Source organism: Astatotilapia calliptera, chromosome 17, assembly GCF_964374335.1.
Source record: "Astatotilapia calliptera chromosome 17, fAstCal68.1, whole genome shotgun sequence".
In the NCBI taxonomy this organism is placed as follows: domain Eukaryota; kingdom Metazoa; phylum Chordata; class Actinopteri; order Cichliformes; family Cichlidae; genus Astatotilapia; species Astatotilapia calliptera.
The window spans coordinates 13,098,475-13,117,663 of record NC_137438.1 but is presented as its reverse complement, the minus strand read 5'-3'; the positions used below and the strand labels follow the sequence as shown (position 1 = coordinate 13,117,663).

The 19,189-nt window shown below is 42.6% G+C and overlaps 2 protein-coding genes across 2 annotated transcripts; both read left to right on the top strand.

Moving 5' to 3' along the window:
* Nucleotides 1–1,321: 1,321 nt before the first annotated feature.
* Nucleotides 1,322–5,421, top strand: foxf2b (forkhead box F2b). The gene is made up of 2 exons (XM_026147333.2): nucleotides 1,322–2,851; nucleotides 4,732–5,421. The coding sequence occupies exons 1-2, from the start codon at nucleotides 1,876–1,878 to the stop codon at nucleotides 4,902–4,904; spliced, it is 1,149 nt and encodes a 382-aa protein (XP_026003118.1). The 5' UTR covers nucleotides 1,322–1,875; the 3' UTR covers nucleotides 4,905–5,421.
* Nucleotides 5,422–16,972: 11,551 nt separating this feature from the next.
* On the top strand, nucleotides 16,973–19,048 carry foxc1b (forkhead box C1b). Its single transcript, XM_026147545.2, has one exon. It carries the CDS (start codon nucleotides 17,159–17,161, stop codon nucleotides 18,566–18,568), a length of 1,410 nt encoding a protein of 469 aa, XP_026003330.1. The 5' UTR covers nucleotides 16,973–17,158; the 3' UTR covers nucleotides 18,569–19,048.
* Nucleotides 19,049–19,189: the final 141 nt, after the last annotated feature.

Here is a 19,189-nt window from a genome sequence, read left to right as displayed (position 1 = left end):
AACGATTTTATCCGCACATCCTTTGTTCTGCAAAGTGCAAAGGTTAGTGTGTCTGGTTATTGTTTGCTTATATCCTCCAGGCTATATCTAAACTTTAAAGGGCCCTTAGGCACACACGTGCACAGACACACTTGAGCGGGAAATTAAAAAGAGGCGAAAACATGGATATTTATAAGTTTGATTGCGTGGGGCTTTATTTTTCTCCCTTTGTGCGAGGTTCTGTGGAAATGAGGGGAGTAGTTGAAGTCGGCTGAAATTTACACTGAAATATTACAAATACGTGACTGAAAAAAATTAGAAAGGGGGGAGATTTACAATCATACAATTCAACCTAAAAGCTCCAGAAGTAAAACCTTTTTCTTTTTTTTTTTGTTCTTCAAAGCCCAATATTCTCCGCTCTGTCGCAGCACGGATGTTGATATTACCTTTATGGGATATATAACTCCATCATGTTGGACAAATCTGTGTGTGATGTCTCCATAGGGGAGGAAACTGTCGACGCCCGCTCGCCTAATTTCGCTTTTCTCTGTCTAATGAACGTGGGGCCCATGGGACCGACTCTGGCCCGGGGCGGTAAGCTGACACTGGCGCGCTGTGTGTGGTATCCAGGGCCGGGCTTGATGGAAAAAGCCTGCTTCCACTCATGTCAAAGTCATTTACTCAGAGCAACCCCCCGCTTACACACACGCACGGTAAAGACCACCACCTCTCCATCTCTCACACTCCTCTCCCCAGCCCGGCACCGCGACAGTTTGTTTTTGTTATCCTCTGGACCAGTTTGGGAGGAAATTATGAGCGAAATAATACAAATAACGCAATGTGGCCTTTTTTTCTGTCGGTGTTTCACACTGATGTGCTTGGGTATTATCTGCCGGGGGACATCATGTAAGGGCCCGTGTGAATGTTTTGGGCATCGCGGTTTCAGATGCAAGCTGGACATTTTGCACATATTGCGGTGGTTTATTCTTGTCAGAGGAAATTTATGCTCTGTGGCACATTGGGACGAAATCACTGCTTCATATATGGAGGAGCAGAGGCGGGGGGATAGCTCGTTTTTAAACTTGTGCGGCTGGCGTGTGGCGTTGTTGATTGGAGTGTCTGGGGGAGGTTTGATAGATGGCTTAATTGCGTGTAGTCCGAACTTGGAGAGAGGTGGTGGGAGGGGAAGAAACAAGACGAAGGAGAGGAGAGAATGAGAGGCTTTAAGGCTGCTGCACGGTAAATGGACTTGGCATGGGGGCGGGTGAGGGGGGTGGTGTGTGTGTGTGGGGGGGGGGGGACTATTCGACACTGATTTCAGGGAGAATTGCAGGGGCAGAGTGCGGATGAGGAGAAAGGGTCGGGGGAAGAGGCGGGGGGCTCGAGCAGAGGGAAGAAAGATTTATGCAATGATAGGTGGTCGGACTTTGTTTGGCTGGACTGTTGCGCGCAATAAGTCCAAGGGTTTTCGTGTTTCCTGCACTTGAGGGATTATTATAGGCGGTCGATGGCCACCCGGCGCGTCACACAGCGCCACTTAGCGCTGCTGTGACACCCCGTGGAGTCCTTATGTCTAGCTACAACTCTGGACACTTAGTCTCCAGTGGATAACCGCCTCCCCCCACTCTCTCTTCCTCTTCCTCTCTGTCAGTGCGTACCAGCCGTGCGTTCTGCATGCGTCAAAGGAGCACCGTGCGTAACAGGAGAGTCGTGCGTAACTGGAGACAGATTTCACTCCATTTTGCGCTGGGATTCTGAGGACCACTGGCGGTGTAACGCTCACTTGCAAGGACACTGACCGCTGGGAGCCAGCACATTTCTCCCCCGAAACACCTCCAGGTCGTCTTTTCTCCCTCCCCTCTCTTCTCTCTACGCCAGTTGTACGTCAGAGCTGACATGACGACCGAGACCCCTCAGCAGCAGCTGGAACCTCCGCCTCCTCTGAGATCCAGCCCGGCGTCCGGCGTCCTGCATCCCGCTATGCTGAGCCCACAAGCCGCCACAGAAAGTTCTTCTAATGGCGTCAAGGGAAAGAAGACGAGCTCCGGTTTAAGGCGACCGGAAAAGCCGCCGTACTCCTACATCGCTCTCATCGTTATGGCAATACAGAGCTCGCCCACCAAGCGGCTGACACTCAGTGAAATCTATCAGTTTCTCCAGGCTCGCTTCCCATTCTTCAGGGGTTCGTACCAGGGCTGGAAGAACTCTGTCCGGCATAATCTATCGCTTAACGAGTGCTTCATCAAGCTGCCAAAAGGGCTGGGCAGGCCGGGGAAAGGCCACTACTGGACGATCGATCCAGGCAGTGAGTTCATGTTCGAGGAAGGCTCATTTCGGCGCAGACCCAGAGGCTTCAGAAGAAAATGTCAAGCTCTGAAGCCCATGTATCGGATGATGAATGGCATAGGCTTCGGCACCTCAATTCTTCCACAGAGTTTTGATTTCCAGGGTCCATCGGCCACCCTCGCTTGTCACAGTAACAGCTACAACTTGGACATGATGAGCAATTCAATGGCCGGGGGGTACGACGGGCTGAGCGGCGGGCACCACGTACCTCACATGTCCCCGAGTCCCGGCTCCACATACATGGCGAGTTGTCCTGTTCCTCCTAACGGGGAATATGGGCAGGATAGCAGCAGCAGTCCTGTACCGTCCTCTCCAGCCATGGCCAGCGCGCTGGACGGCCATTCCCCGTACGCCAGTACATCCGCACACTGGGCGTCCTCCGGCGGCTCCCCCTACATCAAACAACAGCCTCTAGCCTCCAGCAGCCCAGCATCCTCTGGTTTACACTCCGGCATGTCGCCTTACTCCCTGGAGCAGAGTTATCTTCACCAGAATGGCAGGGACAGCCACTCCACTGATATTTCAGGTACCACAGAATAACTCGAGGCTTACAGAGGGGTAGATGAATCCGGATTAAAATCTCTGGGATCCCCCCCCCCCCTCCCCCCAAAAAACAATAATAATAATAAAAATTTTCACTGCATCTAAGTTTTATCTGCATGATATAAGCACATTTAAAACGCAACACTCTAAATGAGTGGGTCTTTCTTCTGCAGAGGCCCGTGTTGATAACTGTAACGTGTAATTATGAAATTGTAGACTACACAGAAATTATATATATATATATATATATATATATATATAAAGATGATTGTCCTGTATTTAAAGATGAAAAAGATTCTTAGAGGGAAATTCATATCTGTGCAAAGCGATTAAAAACACACGCAGAGAGAATTTACCATTATTCTTTTTAATCTGTTTGCAGACTTTTTTTTCCCGCATCATTTGCCTCAAAATGTAACCCGAACACACTAGTTGCAAAATAAGAACAAATGTTTTCATTAATTTTGTTAAACAGCAAAGATGCATCGATTATTGGCTGAATCACAAAGCCAGACAGCGCTTTGTGGTATTTTAGTAAATATAGTGACATTTCTTGCTGTGTATGTAACTTCATTAACAATCAGAAAATGCGTCATTTCATCCACAGTTTGTATAATTTCCATAAAGTCACATGTTTATAACATGTCACGGGATATTTCGGCGAATTATTAGATTAAGAAAAACAACTATTTTGCGCTCTCAAGTCACCTCCCAGTTCAACCTCATTTACTTTAGCAGAACACAGCCAGGCTTTACGAAAATCTGGGGATCTAACCGAGGCGAGTAAAACCCATGCTGGAGCCCGAAAGGGGTCCCAGAGGTTAACCAAACAAAGACTGTGCAGGTCGGACCACACTGGCGGTGGATTTCAACCACGGCGTATCCACAAGAGACGGAAGGCCTTGTTAAACTTTACGCAGCGTTCTAATTGAGCCTGCTCGGAGGATAGACGTGCTGGACTGTACACAGCAGACTCGCTAACAGTACTGTCAGTCAAAGAGGCGTGTGTGTGTGTGTGTGTGTGTGTGTGTGTGTGTGTGTGTGTGTGTGTGTGTGTGTGTGTGTGTGTGTGTGTGTGTGTGTGTGTGTGCTGTCTATGAAAACGGGCGCAGGGCAGCGAGCTGTGGCCCGGAGGATAAAGCCTGCTGTCTTCCCCCCTGAAAAACACGATCACATCTGGAGTCCTTATGACCTTGACGGAGCCGCAGTCTCCACTTTTAGTTTTCTGTTTCTGGAAACAGAGCCTCGCTCACAGACACAGACGATGGCCACTGAATCTGCCTGAAATAACGCAGCATTTTCAAAAAATAATGATAAAATGTAACTGGGTAGAAAACTGAAAGCATCCATATAAGAAAGCTAAAGAAGCCAAAGAAACTGAAAAGAACGGATGTGTGGCTGCGCTGTGAGCCAACAGGGAGGCTTGCAAAAAGAAAAATATTATGATTAAAGAATTCGGTTTTTTTTAACTTGTGTTAAGAAATATTAGATTTTTATGGCAACTGAAAATTTAAGCGTAAACACTTTATTTTTATAAATACAATAGAAGGACCGTTTACGCCATCAACAATTGTGCTGATTTTAAAGCCACACAAAAGTATCAACAGCACTGTTTAAAAGAGGAATGGCTCATGTTCTGCATTCAAAAGTTCTAATTTAAAAATGTAGAATCAAAGTAAATACTGATTTTAGATATATGACAAGAGCGTATGTTTTATTTCGATGAGATTAAATAAGACAGCAAGTTCAGCTGTTGTGTTTTTTTCTTTCTTTTAGAATATTTTAATGCCACCGTTAATTTCCTGACAGTGATCAGAAATGTGTTCCTTTATTTCAAAACCTTTCCTCTCTGCCTCTCCACAGTGGGGATTCCGCGCTATCAGAGCCATTCCTCGGTCTGCGACAGGAAAGATTTTGTGTTGAACTTTAACGGCATCTCCTCCTTCCACCCCTCGGCCGGCGGATCCTACTATCACCACCACCACCACCACCACCCCCAGAGCGTCTGTCAGGACATCAAACCCTGCGTGATGTGAGCTCTCCTGTCACTGCGGACTTCAAAACAAGAGAGGCATCACAGCCACATCTGAACAAACACGCAGATCTTTTTTTTTTTTGGTCTATTTGTCTTTTTTGTAATTTTTGAAGGATTCGTGCTAGCATGGATGGTGGAGTCCGCACTCACATGTTTGCCTCCTATGCAGCCAAATATCTTTATTATTGTTAATTCTGCTGGACTTGAACTATGCATTGAAGAAAACATGAATGAAGAAACTCCAGAGGCCTTTAGAAGTACCACTTCGCCTATATGAACCCTGACAAGCTTTCTTCTTCAAGAGAAGTTTCAGAAACACGACTTTCGATGCGTTTGCTCTTGTAACACGTGCAAACCAATTATACTCCATGTAACTGTATCTTATTACACACACAACGCTTTAGGCTTTCATGAACTGCAACGAATCTTGCACTTATTGTATAATCCTTTTACCATTTTTTCTTTTTGTTTTGTCCTGTAAAATGTTTCAATAAAGCTGATATATATTTTAGGCTAAATTCCGTCAGTCTTTCCCTGCGCGTGTATCCATCACATTTTCGATTCACTTGAGTTCAAACGAGCTGATCTTGAGCTTGCATGGAGCAAAGACACATAGTCTAATTAAACAGAGCTGTATTTTAGGCCCTTTTAGAAAGTTCTTGGATTATTTGGTCAGCCTGACATGTGCTTGGCCAAATTTCTGATTCTTTACTTTTGCTTTTTATTTACTATAATTGTTAAACCTATTTAGATTACATCATAAAGTGTCACCTATGTGTTAAGCGCCAATACATAATAGCGCACGTGGTCTACAAATACGGACAAGGTAGATACTGCTGCACATTGAGTATTTTTGATAAATTAGGTCAATTTCATGGTAATATTTCTACTTTACCTTAAAGTTTGGATGCTTATTATTAAGCATCTATTCATTTGTTGCATAACTACTTTGGATCTCAGTGCATTTTCCTGCACTAACTGTCAGGCTATGAATTTCTGTTATTCTCTAAAATAGTTTCCAGCGAATATTCAGTAACATACAGTAAACAACCCTATAATGTTTGTTTAGAATCTTAGTTTAAAAAAAATCAATAATTGCCTTTATTTTAATGTTCTGCTTAAAGGTGTACACTTGAGAGAGGATCCGATTTTTTTCTGTTATTGTTGTTGTTTAGTAACCATTTTACTGGTTTCTGTTCGGTTATGTAGTCGTAATTACAGAGCTTTTACTTATTTGAAGTAAAGGGATTACAGTTATTTAAAATATATAATATAACATTTGGATCACAGATCTAAATCTTAAGTCAAGACATAAACAGAAAAATGTATAATTCATAACATTTAATGTAACGTATAACAGTCCTGTGAGCACCTTTTGTATTTTACTGGATTTTAAGCGCACTGCTTCAATATCAACATACTATAAATATTTCAAGAGGATGATATGAAGTTTATTTATATCCTGTTAAGTAGTTAAATTTAAAATAATACTTCTTATTTTACTAGTTGTTTTGTTTATAAAGTCACGGGTTTAAAGTAAACACAGCTTTTAAATAAATGCAGTAAAAATGAAAAATGTAGCGGCGCTCAGTATAAGAGAAAATCCAGGAAAGTAAAATGCCTTTAAAAGCACACGCGTGTGCATATGTAGGCACTTGCTACCACTGTATATTATATTAAATTATAAGAGAAGCGGGATTCTTGTTAACGCTCTGAATGAAACAGATGTAACATGGAGGGAGGAACATTATTAGTCTAAGATCAGAGGGGGGAATGATCACTGCTTCAGACCAGTCTTGGTTTGAACGTTGCTTCATTTCACGTGTTTCACAGTCGTGTCTTGCCCGTGGAAGGCAGCTGAAAATCTTTTGCATCCTGAGGCTGCTCCTTTCCATGTGGTCATCCAGGGTTGCCAACATCTCAAGACGCCATATAAACAAATGAAACGACTGGGCCCGAGTCTGTGGAAATGCAACAAAGTGGTATTTTTAGAGTGCGGTAAACAGATCAGATTGACACAGAGCTGCCTCGTCACACAAACACAAAGCAGACTCGGGCTGCCGCACTTGTGCCCTTACTCTTCTTTCTCTGCATGGTTTTTGGTCACGAATCAAATGCAGCATCCTACAGATTACACATCTGTAGGAGCTCCTTATTAGGACCCCGGCATCACGTGACCTTTGATTGTCACGTGCAGTCACACCTTGTATCTTAATACAAGATATGAGAAAAGCTTTTTCCTCTCACGTCACCGTTTGTCATTTTAAACACATGACAGCACACTCTTTTCTTTCTCTTGGCCCTTAATGAAATAAAACCTGTTCTCACGTAACCTAAATGTAATTTATGCAGAGTAAAGAATCTGCTATCACACTGCAGAGAAAAATGAATGACCTGGCTGCAGTTGCACAACAAACCCTTTCACAATCTTCATCATTTCTGTGTAAGTGAGCGTGAGAGTCAGTGTGAGGAAAACACAATGGGAGAGTGGCCGACTGAGTCATCCTGGTCTTTCTGAAGTGGGCTCCTTCTTGGCAACACAGCAAAAGCAAACAAGCATCTGCAGCCACATATCAAAAAGAAGAATATCTCTGACTAGACAGAAAAGTCATTTTTTAAAAAAAATATATATATATATATTGTCACACAAAAGTGGCAAAACTGACCCTGCAGCTGCTGGATTTTCCCAAACAGGATTTTTCCAGCGGCCTCTTATTTCAATATAGTGGTGAACAGTGCCATCTAGTGGTCACTGCCATAGAACAGAGACGTTTTTACAGAAACTCAGGTGACCAACTTTACACAATTCAGCCGCAACATTAAAAACAACTACCTCGACGTTGTGTAAACTACCTCCACGCACGTTGAATGTCTCTGATCGGGCTGGAGGTGCGCTGTGGTGTCAGGAACCATGTTTGGTGGTTGCTCCTTTGGGTCCTTTGGGACAGCAGAGTGGGACTTCCGTGGGAATGAACGTAGGATGCTTGTTCCTGCAACGGATTGATTGGAGTGGGGTTTGAGGGAGCTCAGTCAACATTTTGGTCTGTTTGTCATGTTCAGTGGAGGTCTTGGGCAGTTTTTGTGGTTTGGAATCGCATCTCCAAAGCAAGAACATTTCATTCTTAATCAGATGTGTATTTATATAAAAAGCAGCTTGCCTACCAGATCTAGGTGTTTGTTTGTTTTGTTTTGTAGGTTTTTTTTAACTTACCAGTACTTGCATCAATTTACTGATCATTACTACATTTTTTGACAAAGCATCTCTTAAAGCATTTTAACATTATAGCCTTCAAAGTAGCAAGTAGCAAACAAGTCTAACTAACAACAATATTTCACGATTGCAAAAGGAACACGTTTTAATCAGAGTATAGCATTGAGTCAGTTAACTTTGCAGATTATTGATCTGGTCAGTGAAGTAAGAGAGAGTGTTAATCAGTTAATCTGCTGTTATGATGTTCATGAAATTCAACAAACAGGAATGAGGTTACCGGTGGAGACCAATGATATTATTCCCTCTTTATCTTTTCTAACTTTTTTCCCCAGTAGTTTTGCATTTGGATAGGCTCAGTATCACTACTGGTAGCCTGAGACGATACCTGAACTTGCAGAGGTTGCACAGATAGTCCATCTCCTTCAGGATGGCACATCAATACCTGCCATTACCATAAGTTCTGCTGTGTTTCACAGCACAGTTTCAAGAGCATGGAGGAGATTCCAGGAGACACACAGTTACTCTAGGGAGCTGGACAGGGCGATAGAAGGTCCGCAATCCATCAGCCAGTATCTGCTCCTTTGTGGAAGGAGGAATGGAAAGTTCATAGCCACAGCCCTACAAAATAGCCTCCAGAACCAGAAGAATATGCAGCAGCATCTTGACTGCCATTAGGTATTGGTACACTGGTGTAGTGAGCCCTGGGTTCAGTGATTAGCCTCATGTGGTGAGGGTATGCAGGCAGTTCCTGGAAGATGAAGGTGAGGATACTACTGACTGGCACCCATGCTCACCTGACCTAAATCCAATAGAATCATCTGGCATCTCAGACTGTCCAGCTCAGAGATGCCCTGGTCCAGATCTGAGAGGAGATCTCCCAGGGCATCAACACATGCCCTGATTTTGTAAGGCACGCATACAAGGACATGGGGGCCGCGTACCATTTTGACTAGCTGCAATGAACTTTCTGCAAAACTGACTAACCTGCCGTGTCATTTTTTCACTTTGATTTTCAGTCCTCTGTAGGTCGGTCATTTCCATCAAGATCTGATGTGATTTCAAAGTGTTCCTTTCAGTTTTTGAGCAGTATATTTAACTGTTTTGTGTAACTTTTCCCTGGACTAGTCGCCCACTGAGGTGTGCAGAGATCTTGAACTAGATGATTGTAGGTTTAGCAATGTTCTAAAACTAGTGTAAATTCAAAGCACAGCAGCAGACACGTGCTATTTTCTTCATAACACATTGTATTATCTGTGCTCTGAGTTTTATGGAGGTGTTAATTGCAGATAAGGATTTGTTAAAGTAAAACAAGATACATATACTTGAAGACAACAAGTCAAAGCAGTTTGAATGAAATTCCACTATCAACTGCACATGATGAAAACATATGCAGTTTCACAAATATTTAGTTGCTACAACTACAGTGCTTGGCCTGAAAGGGACACTTACTGACAGGTTTGGGAAACCAAAGAGCAGGGGTGTTAAACATAAGTCCCGGGGGCCAGAATCAGCCTGAAAAGCACTACAATCTTGGGCCTGCTGGACGGTTTTGAAAATGTGAAGGGGGGCATACATTTTAGACTTGACTGCATTTTCACAAGTGTTACAGCTTTTCCTACTGATAAAGACCTCCTGCATGATCATTCATACTATACCAAAGTAAATAGGTAATAGATGGACATTGAGGACAAATCTCTAATTTTTGCAGTGGGTTTACCATAAAACAACATTCTCTCAGTTAACAAAAAGCATTTATTTTATGATTGCAGGGCATTCTGTGCAATGAGCTAACAGAACAGATTTATTTCGTAAAGTTTTAGACCAAAGCAACATTTTTTTCATGTAGAAAAAATGAGATGTATTGCTGAAATTACACTTCTTTTTTATATTAAAATATCTCAATGTCATCAGAAGGGGAAGTTTCTTAAGAACAAAGTGGGATGTATATGGCTCACAGTGTAAAAAGAGTTTGGCATCCCTAACCGAGAGAATCAGAAACCAATATCTGAGCAAACTAAAATACCAAAATTAAAGAAGAAATCCAGAACTGACCGATCTATTTGGTCTAGTAATGCTGCTAACAGTTCCCTGACTGTTCTTTTAGCACCACAGTGAGATTGGCATTTTTGCTTGAAATGAAAGTTCCAACTTTGAAGGGACCGCCATTAAATTAGATGCAGATCTTTATTCTCTACAGGTAAACAGACCCCACCAAACTAAATGTGTGTTGTGTGGGATATGATACCAGTGTGGATATAGCTAACGTTTAAGAAAGCACAGGCACACAGAAACTGCACAGATCATATCTGATCATATCTGTTATTTAAGGATCAACGATCTTTTAATGGCTTCTGATGCAGGAAATGGTTCTGTATTCATTTTACTTGACCTCAGTGTAACCTTTGATAATGCTTACCATAATATTTTACTGAAAAGGCTTACATCTTTGGCTCGTATCATTGGCTCTACATTGGACTGCTTTGCCTTATGTTTATCTGACAGGACTTTTTCTCTTAGGGAGAGCAAGTTCTTTTCTGCCACTGCTTCTCTAACCCGTGGGGCTCCGCAAGGCTCAATCCCGGGTCCATTATTTATTTATTTATTCTATATTCTTTCCTTGGCTGGTATCACTTAATCTTTTATAAAATTTCACAAGTAGTAGTGTATATTTCACAAAGTGGATAGTTGTGTTCTCTTAATGTTGATAAGCTACTACTCTTTTCTGTCTTCTGTTTTCTCTCAGTTGTTAGTTACAGCAGATGTCTGCCCCTCCCTGAACCTGGTTCTGCTGGAAGCCTCTTCCTTGCTCATCATAGGGGTATTCTGACCATTGAGGCTTTCTCTCTAATAATGTAGGGTCTTCATTTTAAAGGATTAAGCATCTTGGCTGTGGCTCACGAAGCAGAGCAGACCATCTAGTAATAGGAATGGTTGCTGGTTCAATCCCTGGCTGCGCCAGTCTATGTGCCAAAGTGTCTTAGGGCAAGATACTGAACGCTGAAATGCCCCCAAAGGGCTTCATTTAAATGTGAATGTCAGCCAAAAGGAACTAGAAAAAAGTGCCCATGTGAATGGGTTAACGAGGCTTTGAATGCTCAGGCAGAGAAGAAAATGTGCTCTATGAGGAATGGTCTATTTATTTTGGGTAACCATTGTTAATAACAATAGCACTGAATTTAATTACATTGATTAGTGTACACTGTCACCAGTAGTTTAGTGGTGTCTGACTGACTGGCATACTTTTCCAACACTTTTAAATATCTCACAAGAAAAAAACATCATAACAGAGACTGTGGTGTAATAGATACTGTGGTTATCATCCTCATAGGCAGCTTTCAGTCAAGCATAACCGGACCATGTGGCAACATGTCTGTAGGCTGGGCTAGGCTCGTACTTTGGAAGTGGGCGTAAAGCTGTGTGTGTGTGTATTTGTTTCAATGTTACCACAGGTGTTGCTCTTCTCTTTTGCTTCACTTCAAGAACTCCTAGAACAGAAATGGGCTTCAGCCAGGAACACTGCTCCCATACAGGACACAGGCTGTTTTTGCTCCCTATGTCATCAGCTTCTGAGGTCAGAGCTTGGACACCATGCTGCTGCCACCAGTTACGCACCTTAAAACAGGACATCTCTTCTTGCCGCTGGTTATGCAGAGGTCAATCAGTTCTACAGAGCCTACAAACATATCTGACTAGTTTAAAAAACACCCTGCAGGTGCAGACTTCTTGGCATCATAGAAACATTTTTGTTCTGTGGCTCTTATCTGACAGGCAGGTTAAACTACTTTGCTGCTAACCTTTCTAAAGCAGAAACTCTTGTGCTGATGTTGGGTGTGGGCAGCAAGACTGGCGGCCTGCTGAAGTAGACGTACGTGAAGTTAATGAGGAGTTGGGTGCACTGGAGGGCTTTTAATGAATCTCACCAAGCAGATGGGAAAGATCTGGTAAGAGGGGGCATAGAATAGCTTTGACTCTAAGGTCTTGAATTGACCGGATCAGCTGCCATTAGATCGGTAATGGTTAAAGGACTATACTGCACGCAGTGTGAAGAGAGGCGCATTTACACTCACTAACCAGACATGTTTCTTTCTTTAAAGAAAAACGAATGGGAGTTCGTTGTTGGTTTTCAATGCACCACTAGGGGGGCAGTGTTTAGCAGCAACGTGTTTTATTTCTGCTTAGTTTAAACAGATTTTATTGGTTTGAGTAATTATCAGCGTTGTAGTTATTTACCTACTAAGATAAATAACACATCGCTATGGTAACCAATAGGGGTGATTTTGTAGATACTTCTTGTTTAAAAATAGCAGCATAATTAAAGCAGCCACTGGCATTTTTTCCTCATGCTAGAAAATTTGGGTACAAAATCCCAGTAAAACTGATAGTCAAAGACAGATAATTATTCAGCTGTTTTCTGTTTGTAGTTAAAACTGGTTAGATCGTTTACTCTGCTCACTTTCTCTCTTAGTCCAGATCTCATTTGAAATGGATTGCATACTCTGAGTCACTTAATCAGAAACAGCTCACTGCTTGTTGATATGATTCTTATTAAAGCCTTTATTTGGGATTCCAGAGAGCTCTTTCTGTCGGCTGATCTTAAATGTCCAGTTTAGGGTTAAACAGGAGGGGGGGAGAGACCAAATGTGGCCTTGAAAACAGCTTTACCCTCTCTAAACCAATCACGGCTGATGCATCAAAGACAGAATCGAAAGGAAAATGAATCTTTTGCACATGGATGACTGGCAGCTATTTATTTAATGTGCTTTCTCGATGGATGACTGAGGTTTGGAAACTCATCTGTATCTAATGAGCCATTTTACAGGAACAATGGTGATGACATTAAAGTGCCTACAAAATTTTTTTTACAGTCAATCCCGTGTGAGGGAGTCTTCTTAAACATAATATCGTAAACTATTGTGAGGTTCAGGACTAATATACATAAAGCTTATCATTGGGTAAGCAACCCATTTTTTTTATTGTAAATTCTCATGTTGCGCTGCTTATGATGTACATGCATCAATTTGCCAGTAGGTGGAACCAGTATACCATTTAAACCCAAAGACAGAACGTCCCAAAGCGTCCACTTTTTGCTTTTTGACCCATAGTGTATAATTGTGTTATTATTTTTGACTGGTTGTGTGACTGACCTGAAGACACTGTGTGGGTTTGGAGCGTAGATCAGACTGTTTGGATGGGATTCTGCCAAATGTGTCAGAGGTTTTTGTGAGTGGGTAAAAAGGATTTTGTGTTAATATTTTTAGAAAAGTATTTACGGTTTCAAGAAACGTGTCTAAGCAATATTGGAAAACTGTCATTTAAGCTGTTTTTGTTGCCCGTTTCCACAATACAGGGATCCGTAGTGGGCATGAAGGTAGTGAGAGAATCTGTTAACACGACTGTACAAAAACAAAAAGACGGGTGGCAGATGATCAGGTTATTACATGCGCATTACTGACGCAATATCAGCATTTCACTTTTAAACGTGATGGTTATAATACACTGGGATCAGTAGTGGGGAAGATCAGGCAGTCAGACAATGAAAGCCAGAAATAAGCCCGGTGTTCCCCGGTCTTCTCTCAATGCATTATTGTAGGGTCTACCTTACAATATAAAGCGCCTTGAGGCGACTGTTGTTGTGATTTGGCGCTATATAAATAAAACTGATTTGAATTGAATATTAGTTTTAAATATAGTTAATATTATATCGCCATATTTGGATTCCTTATACTTATTATAGACTGCAACACATGTTCAACTGCATTTCTGAGATAAAACTAAATGTTTCAGCAGTTCTTATGAAACAAATTACTCATCAGATTTTTACTTGATCATCGTGACCAAAAACTTAAAAGGATATGTAATATTCTCATGTTGTGTATTTAAAAACTATTAAACAAACAAACACATAAATAGCAATCACACTACTGGTCAGACTTGTTACTTTGCTTATTAAAGTCTTTTGTTGTTGTTGTTGTTGTTGTTGTTGTTGTTGAAAACATCACATCACAAATATCACTTTAGCATTACTGACACAATAACATCAGCATTTCGCTTTTAAACATACTTGAAATAAATACAAGTCTGGTGTGACAGTCCCGCTTCAGCAATATATCGTTTCATTTGCAGACATTTTAAATAAATCAGGGTATCCGTAATTTATAGCGCAGCACCTCAGCTATAACTTATATTTCTAATATTTCTGATGCTTTTAAATAGCATACAGTAGCTGTTCTGTGCATCTACAGTTTGTAGCATTTAACAGCAATTACAAAATTCTACTTTTAATTTCCCACAGCCGTGTTTTAGTGTTCTTGTTTACACACCGTTCCCCGCCTCTGCTCATAGAGGAGTTAACCTTGTCGTCGGATACATTTATGTGTTACACCTGTGAACAGCTGCTGTGTTATAGTTTATTATGCGGCTTACCAGAGAGAAATGACCGGAACTCAAATTATAATGTAGTTAGGTTTAAATGCCTAACATTACTTAATACAACTGCTGATGGGAAAACGCCTGCATTTTGCACGTTTATGTACTGACCAGTCGGGGGAGCTGTTCTCTTTCACATTAGGAGAAGAACCGCGTCCGACTTGATACCAGCACTGATCTCTGCTGAAGAACTCAGTAAATGTCTCGTTAAACCATTTTTATATAGATTGTTTAAAACCTATTGCAGGTCATTATAAGAACCTTTGAATTTGGTGTGTGTTTTTTCACAGAAGGGAGTATTATCATTATTTTTATCATCATTATTATTACAGGGTGTGGTTGTATTTCATTGAGATGTCAGCAGTGACGGATAGAGGGGTGTGCTTTGGATGTGGCGGAGCCAGCTGACGTGTTTGCCGGTCAGCCAGAAACACACAGTGCGTGGTCCTCACAGGTGACAGCGTTTGTCTCCTCTGGCCCTGTAAACACATGCAAATAGCAGAACAAAGAGCTGAATAATCACACATACACGTGACAAATTAACAGATTTTATAGCGAATCAAAAACTAGTTTCTCCTCTTTTCTCTTGTGCTGCAGGAAAGATGAAATTGTGAAAACTGTCTCTGAGAATTTTTAAGTCTCGGCAGTTTTCAAAAGGGAGCTCAGCATAAACATGTCGACATGGGCCTGTTTGTTACACGAGGCCTGTTTATTTTATTAATCCCTGCGCTTTTGTCGGGAGACTTCAGACTTTTGTCAGTCGGAAGTTGGTGTGAAGATGTTTGCTCAGGGGTAAACTGAGAGCGTCACTGGTCTTAGCGCAGTTAGTTCACAGAGACGTGAATGATTTCTTTTTTGTTTGTTTTGCATTTTGCAGTGTTTTCAAGAGATGAGTCTCTGTGCTCTTCAAGGCCAAACATAGAAGCGTTATCAAATATTGAGATTAACTTTTATGTCATCGGGACATAAAAACCGCATATATACAATCACTGTTTATGTTTAATAAAAAGAAAAACTGACTGAGAATTTGCTGACTTTGCCTCCAAATAAGGTTTTTCAAACACTTGTTTCTACTTGGATCACCAAAAGGTTTTCGTTTAGGATTCTTTGAGTTTCGTGTCTCCTTCATACGAGCATCGTTTAAGAAAATAAATAAATATTTCAGATAAAGCCACGCGGTGCTCCATGCAGGCCTGCTTTGTTTAGTATTATTTTTTATATAAATAAGTTCTTAAGTAAAAATAAACCTTTTTTCATTTACTAACATCGGCAAAAGCTTGATTTATAACAGAAAATATGACAGACTTCTCTGTGAAAATTATTATCTACAATACTGAACTTTAAAAACATGAGAGAAATATGAGTCTTGTCTGAAATAGAGCAGTATGGCGGGGAAGTTCGTCTTTCAGCAACAAAACAAACCACATAGTTTAGTTTTTTAAAATCTGATCTTCAATCAAGTTCTTAGTTTGTATGATAAGATTAATAATTTAGATTATTTGAAAAAATATTTAAATAAGGAAATGTAAATTTCTAAAGCCTTTAAATTACTTTGAATTCGGCTAACACCTCTCACACAGAAATCACCGAGAACTTCCATGGCTCTGTTAACACTCCGTCTAGTGCGAGTGACATTTGGAGGTCTTCATCTTTCAAAAACGTCTCAGCAGCCGCTCGCGCCCTGGGGAACTTCTCCACACCCAGCTGGGCCAAATGAGCTTCATTTAGCCTTTAATTAGTTTGTGCACACCGCCCACCGGCGCTGTCGGGGAGGAGCGGGGAGGCATCCACGCTCTTTCATGTCCGCTTGTTTATTCAGAGGCTCAGGCTCATCTGATATCTCACAAAACTGACAGGTCTCAGATCACCGTGCATCGCTGAAGGGATTTAACTGCAGTTTTAATTGTGCACGTTCGCGTTTTTTTACATTTTGGAAATTGATATCAGGCTCGTGTCTGCTATGAGAGAAATTCCTTAAGAATTTGTGGTAACCAAAAAAAAACCCAAGAAAAAAACAAAACCTTATTCCGATCAATTATACACAATAAATCCACTTTCTCCATTTTCACCGTGAAGTTATTTTACGAGTCTCAAAATGAAGAGTTAATAGAAAATAATAAATAACTCACAATTTGGGCCATTAAATGAATCTTTTGGCACTTTGGGCACACCCTGAAAAGCATTTTAATAATTCCGTGATCTGAACTGAGAAGTCAGGGAAAGAAGTGCGGGGGAGGAGGAGAAGGAGGGGTGGAGGAAAGAGTGGGGGTAGTAACTTTTATCACCGTGCAGCGTTTCCACAGGTTCATTTCGCCGTCCCATTGGATAATGGAGCACACATTCGGATTCGGGGTGGAGCAGTCCGAGCAGCCAAAAGGGAGGAAAAAAATGTGAAGGGTAAAAAAAAAGTTCCTCGTTGCAACTCCTCCAGCCCTCTTAGTTTCCAAATGTTCACTGTAGCAGTGCGTGCTCTCTTCGGTTCACCCTGGCGAGCTGCGGCTTAGAAAAAGGAACTTCTACAGTGAACAGAGAGCTGCGAGAGAGATCGGAGCCCAAGCTGAAGTTGTGACAGTTTGTGGAGGGAGAGCGCTTTGGGGAGGTTTTACGCATTGCGCAGGATGCAGGCGCGCTATTCCGTCTCCAGTCCCAATTCTTTGGGAGTCGTGCCCTACATCAGCAGCGATCAGAGCTACTACCGGGCCGGCGGGGGATACACGGGAATGCCTGCGGCTATGAGCATGTACTCGCACGCAGCCCACGAGCAGTACCCGGCCAGCATGGCCCGGCCGTACGGACCGTACACTCCTCAGCACCAGCCGAAGGACATGGTGAAACCCCCTTACAGCTACATCGCCCTCATCACCATGGCGATTCAGAACTCGCCAGAAAAGAAGATCACCCTGAACGGGATTTATCAATTTATCATGGAGAGGTTCCCCTTCTACCGGGACAACAAGCAGGGCTGGCAGAACAGCATACGGCACAACCTGTCCCTCAACGAGTGCTTTGTTAAAGTGCCCCGGGACGACAAGAAGCCCGGTAAGGGCAGCTACTGGACTTTGGACCCCGACTCCTACAACATGTTTGAGAACGGCAGCTTTCTACGGCGCCGGAAGAGGTTCAAAAAGAAGGACGTGCAGAGGGACAAGGACGAGCGGGACAGGCAAAGCAAAGATCCCTCTGTCCGCACGGCGGGCCGGGAGCCCGAGCCGTCCATGCAGGGCTCCCAGCCGGTGCGGATCCAGGATATAAAGACTGAGAATGGGAACTCCACGCCGCCTCAGGCCGCATCCCCGACCCTGGGCGCCGTGCCCAAAATCGAGAGTCCAGATAGCAGAAGCAGCCTGTCAACGGGCAGCCCGCACAGCGTCCCCTCCACCCGGTCACTCAGCATCGAAGGAACCGAGCACCATCACCACGGCCAGGCCCCTGCGCAGGGCTTCAGCGTGGATAACATCATGACCTCCATGCGGGGGTCTCCGCAGGCCGAGCTCTCCCCACCTCACATCGCCTCCTCTCGGACAGGTATCGCCCCTTCACTGCCGCTCAGCTACTCGCCGAACCAGACGTCCGCTTACAGCTCAACGACCTGCAACCAGAACGCCATTTCCACGGGCTCCAACGCCACTTATCACTGCAACATGCAAGCCATGAGTCTATACGCAGGGGATAGATCCTCCAGCGGCCACCTGGCCCCTTCCACCACAGTGGACGAGGCTCTGCCCGATTATTGCATCACCACGACCACCGCGTCCTCACTTGGGCACGGAAACCTGAGTCAGGCGGGCCAGGACGGTCACCACGCACACCAGGGTCGGCTCGCATCTTGGTATGGGGACCTGAGTCACTTGAGCCCGGGTTACCCGGCGCAGCAGCAGAACTTCCACTCGGTGCGGGAGATGTTCGAGTCCCAGCGGATCGGGCTGAACGGCTCTCCATTGAACGGGAATAATAGCTGTCAGATGGCCTTCCCGTCCGGACAGTCCATCTATCGCACCTCAGGAGCTTTTGTTTATGAAAAGTTCTGAAAGCCAAGCGCATCTTTTAAATTAATAACTCTAATATATAATTTCTCTCTATATTTTTTTGTACTTTTGGTCTTTCATTCACACTCCGAATGGACAAGCGATTCAGAGAGATTTTTTGTCTTTTGTATTTTTTGTGCAGAGCTGTGTAACACCAAAACACGTAAGTTTCCTTCCCTCTCACTTCGAGAATAGTTTCTAAAGATGGCTCAAACCCGGCTGTTACGACTAGACTGTAAATTATAGCCTAATATAGTAATTTATTTTTTAGGAAAAGGGAGTGGTTGGACATTGAGGACCAAACACTTTTTCCCCCTCCGCAGTTTTCTTATTGCTGCATTTTAATTGTCCCAGTTCTTGTATAGAAATAGAGGGACTGTGTAGCCTATACTGACTTATTCTATTCATTTTGTGTTATTTGTTTAAAAAATACTTTGAAGGCATTACATTTTGTTTTGTTTAATAAAGTGCCGTTTATTTGAATTTGAGTGATTTATTAGTAACGCTAGAGCCAAAGTAAGGGGACATTTCTTGAATTCAGAAATAGCTGCACGGTAGTTAAATATATTTCAATTCAAAATGTATTATAAAGCGCTAAATTCACCTAAACGTTCTGATTTTTTA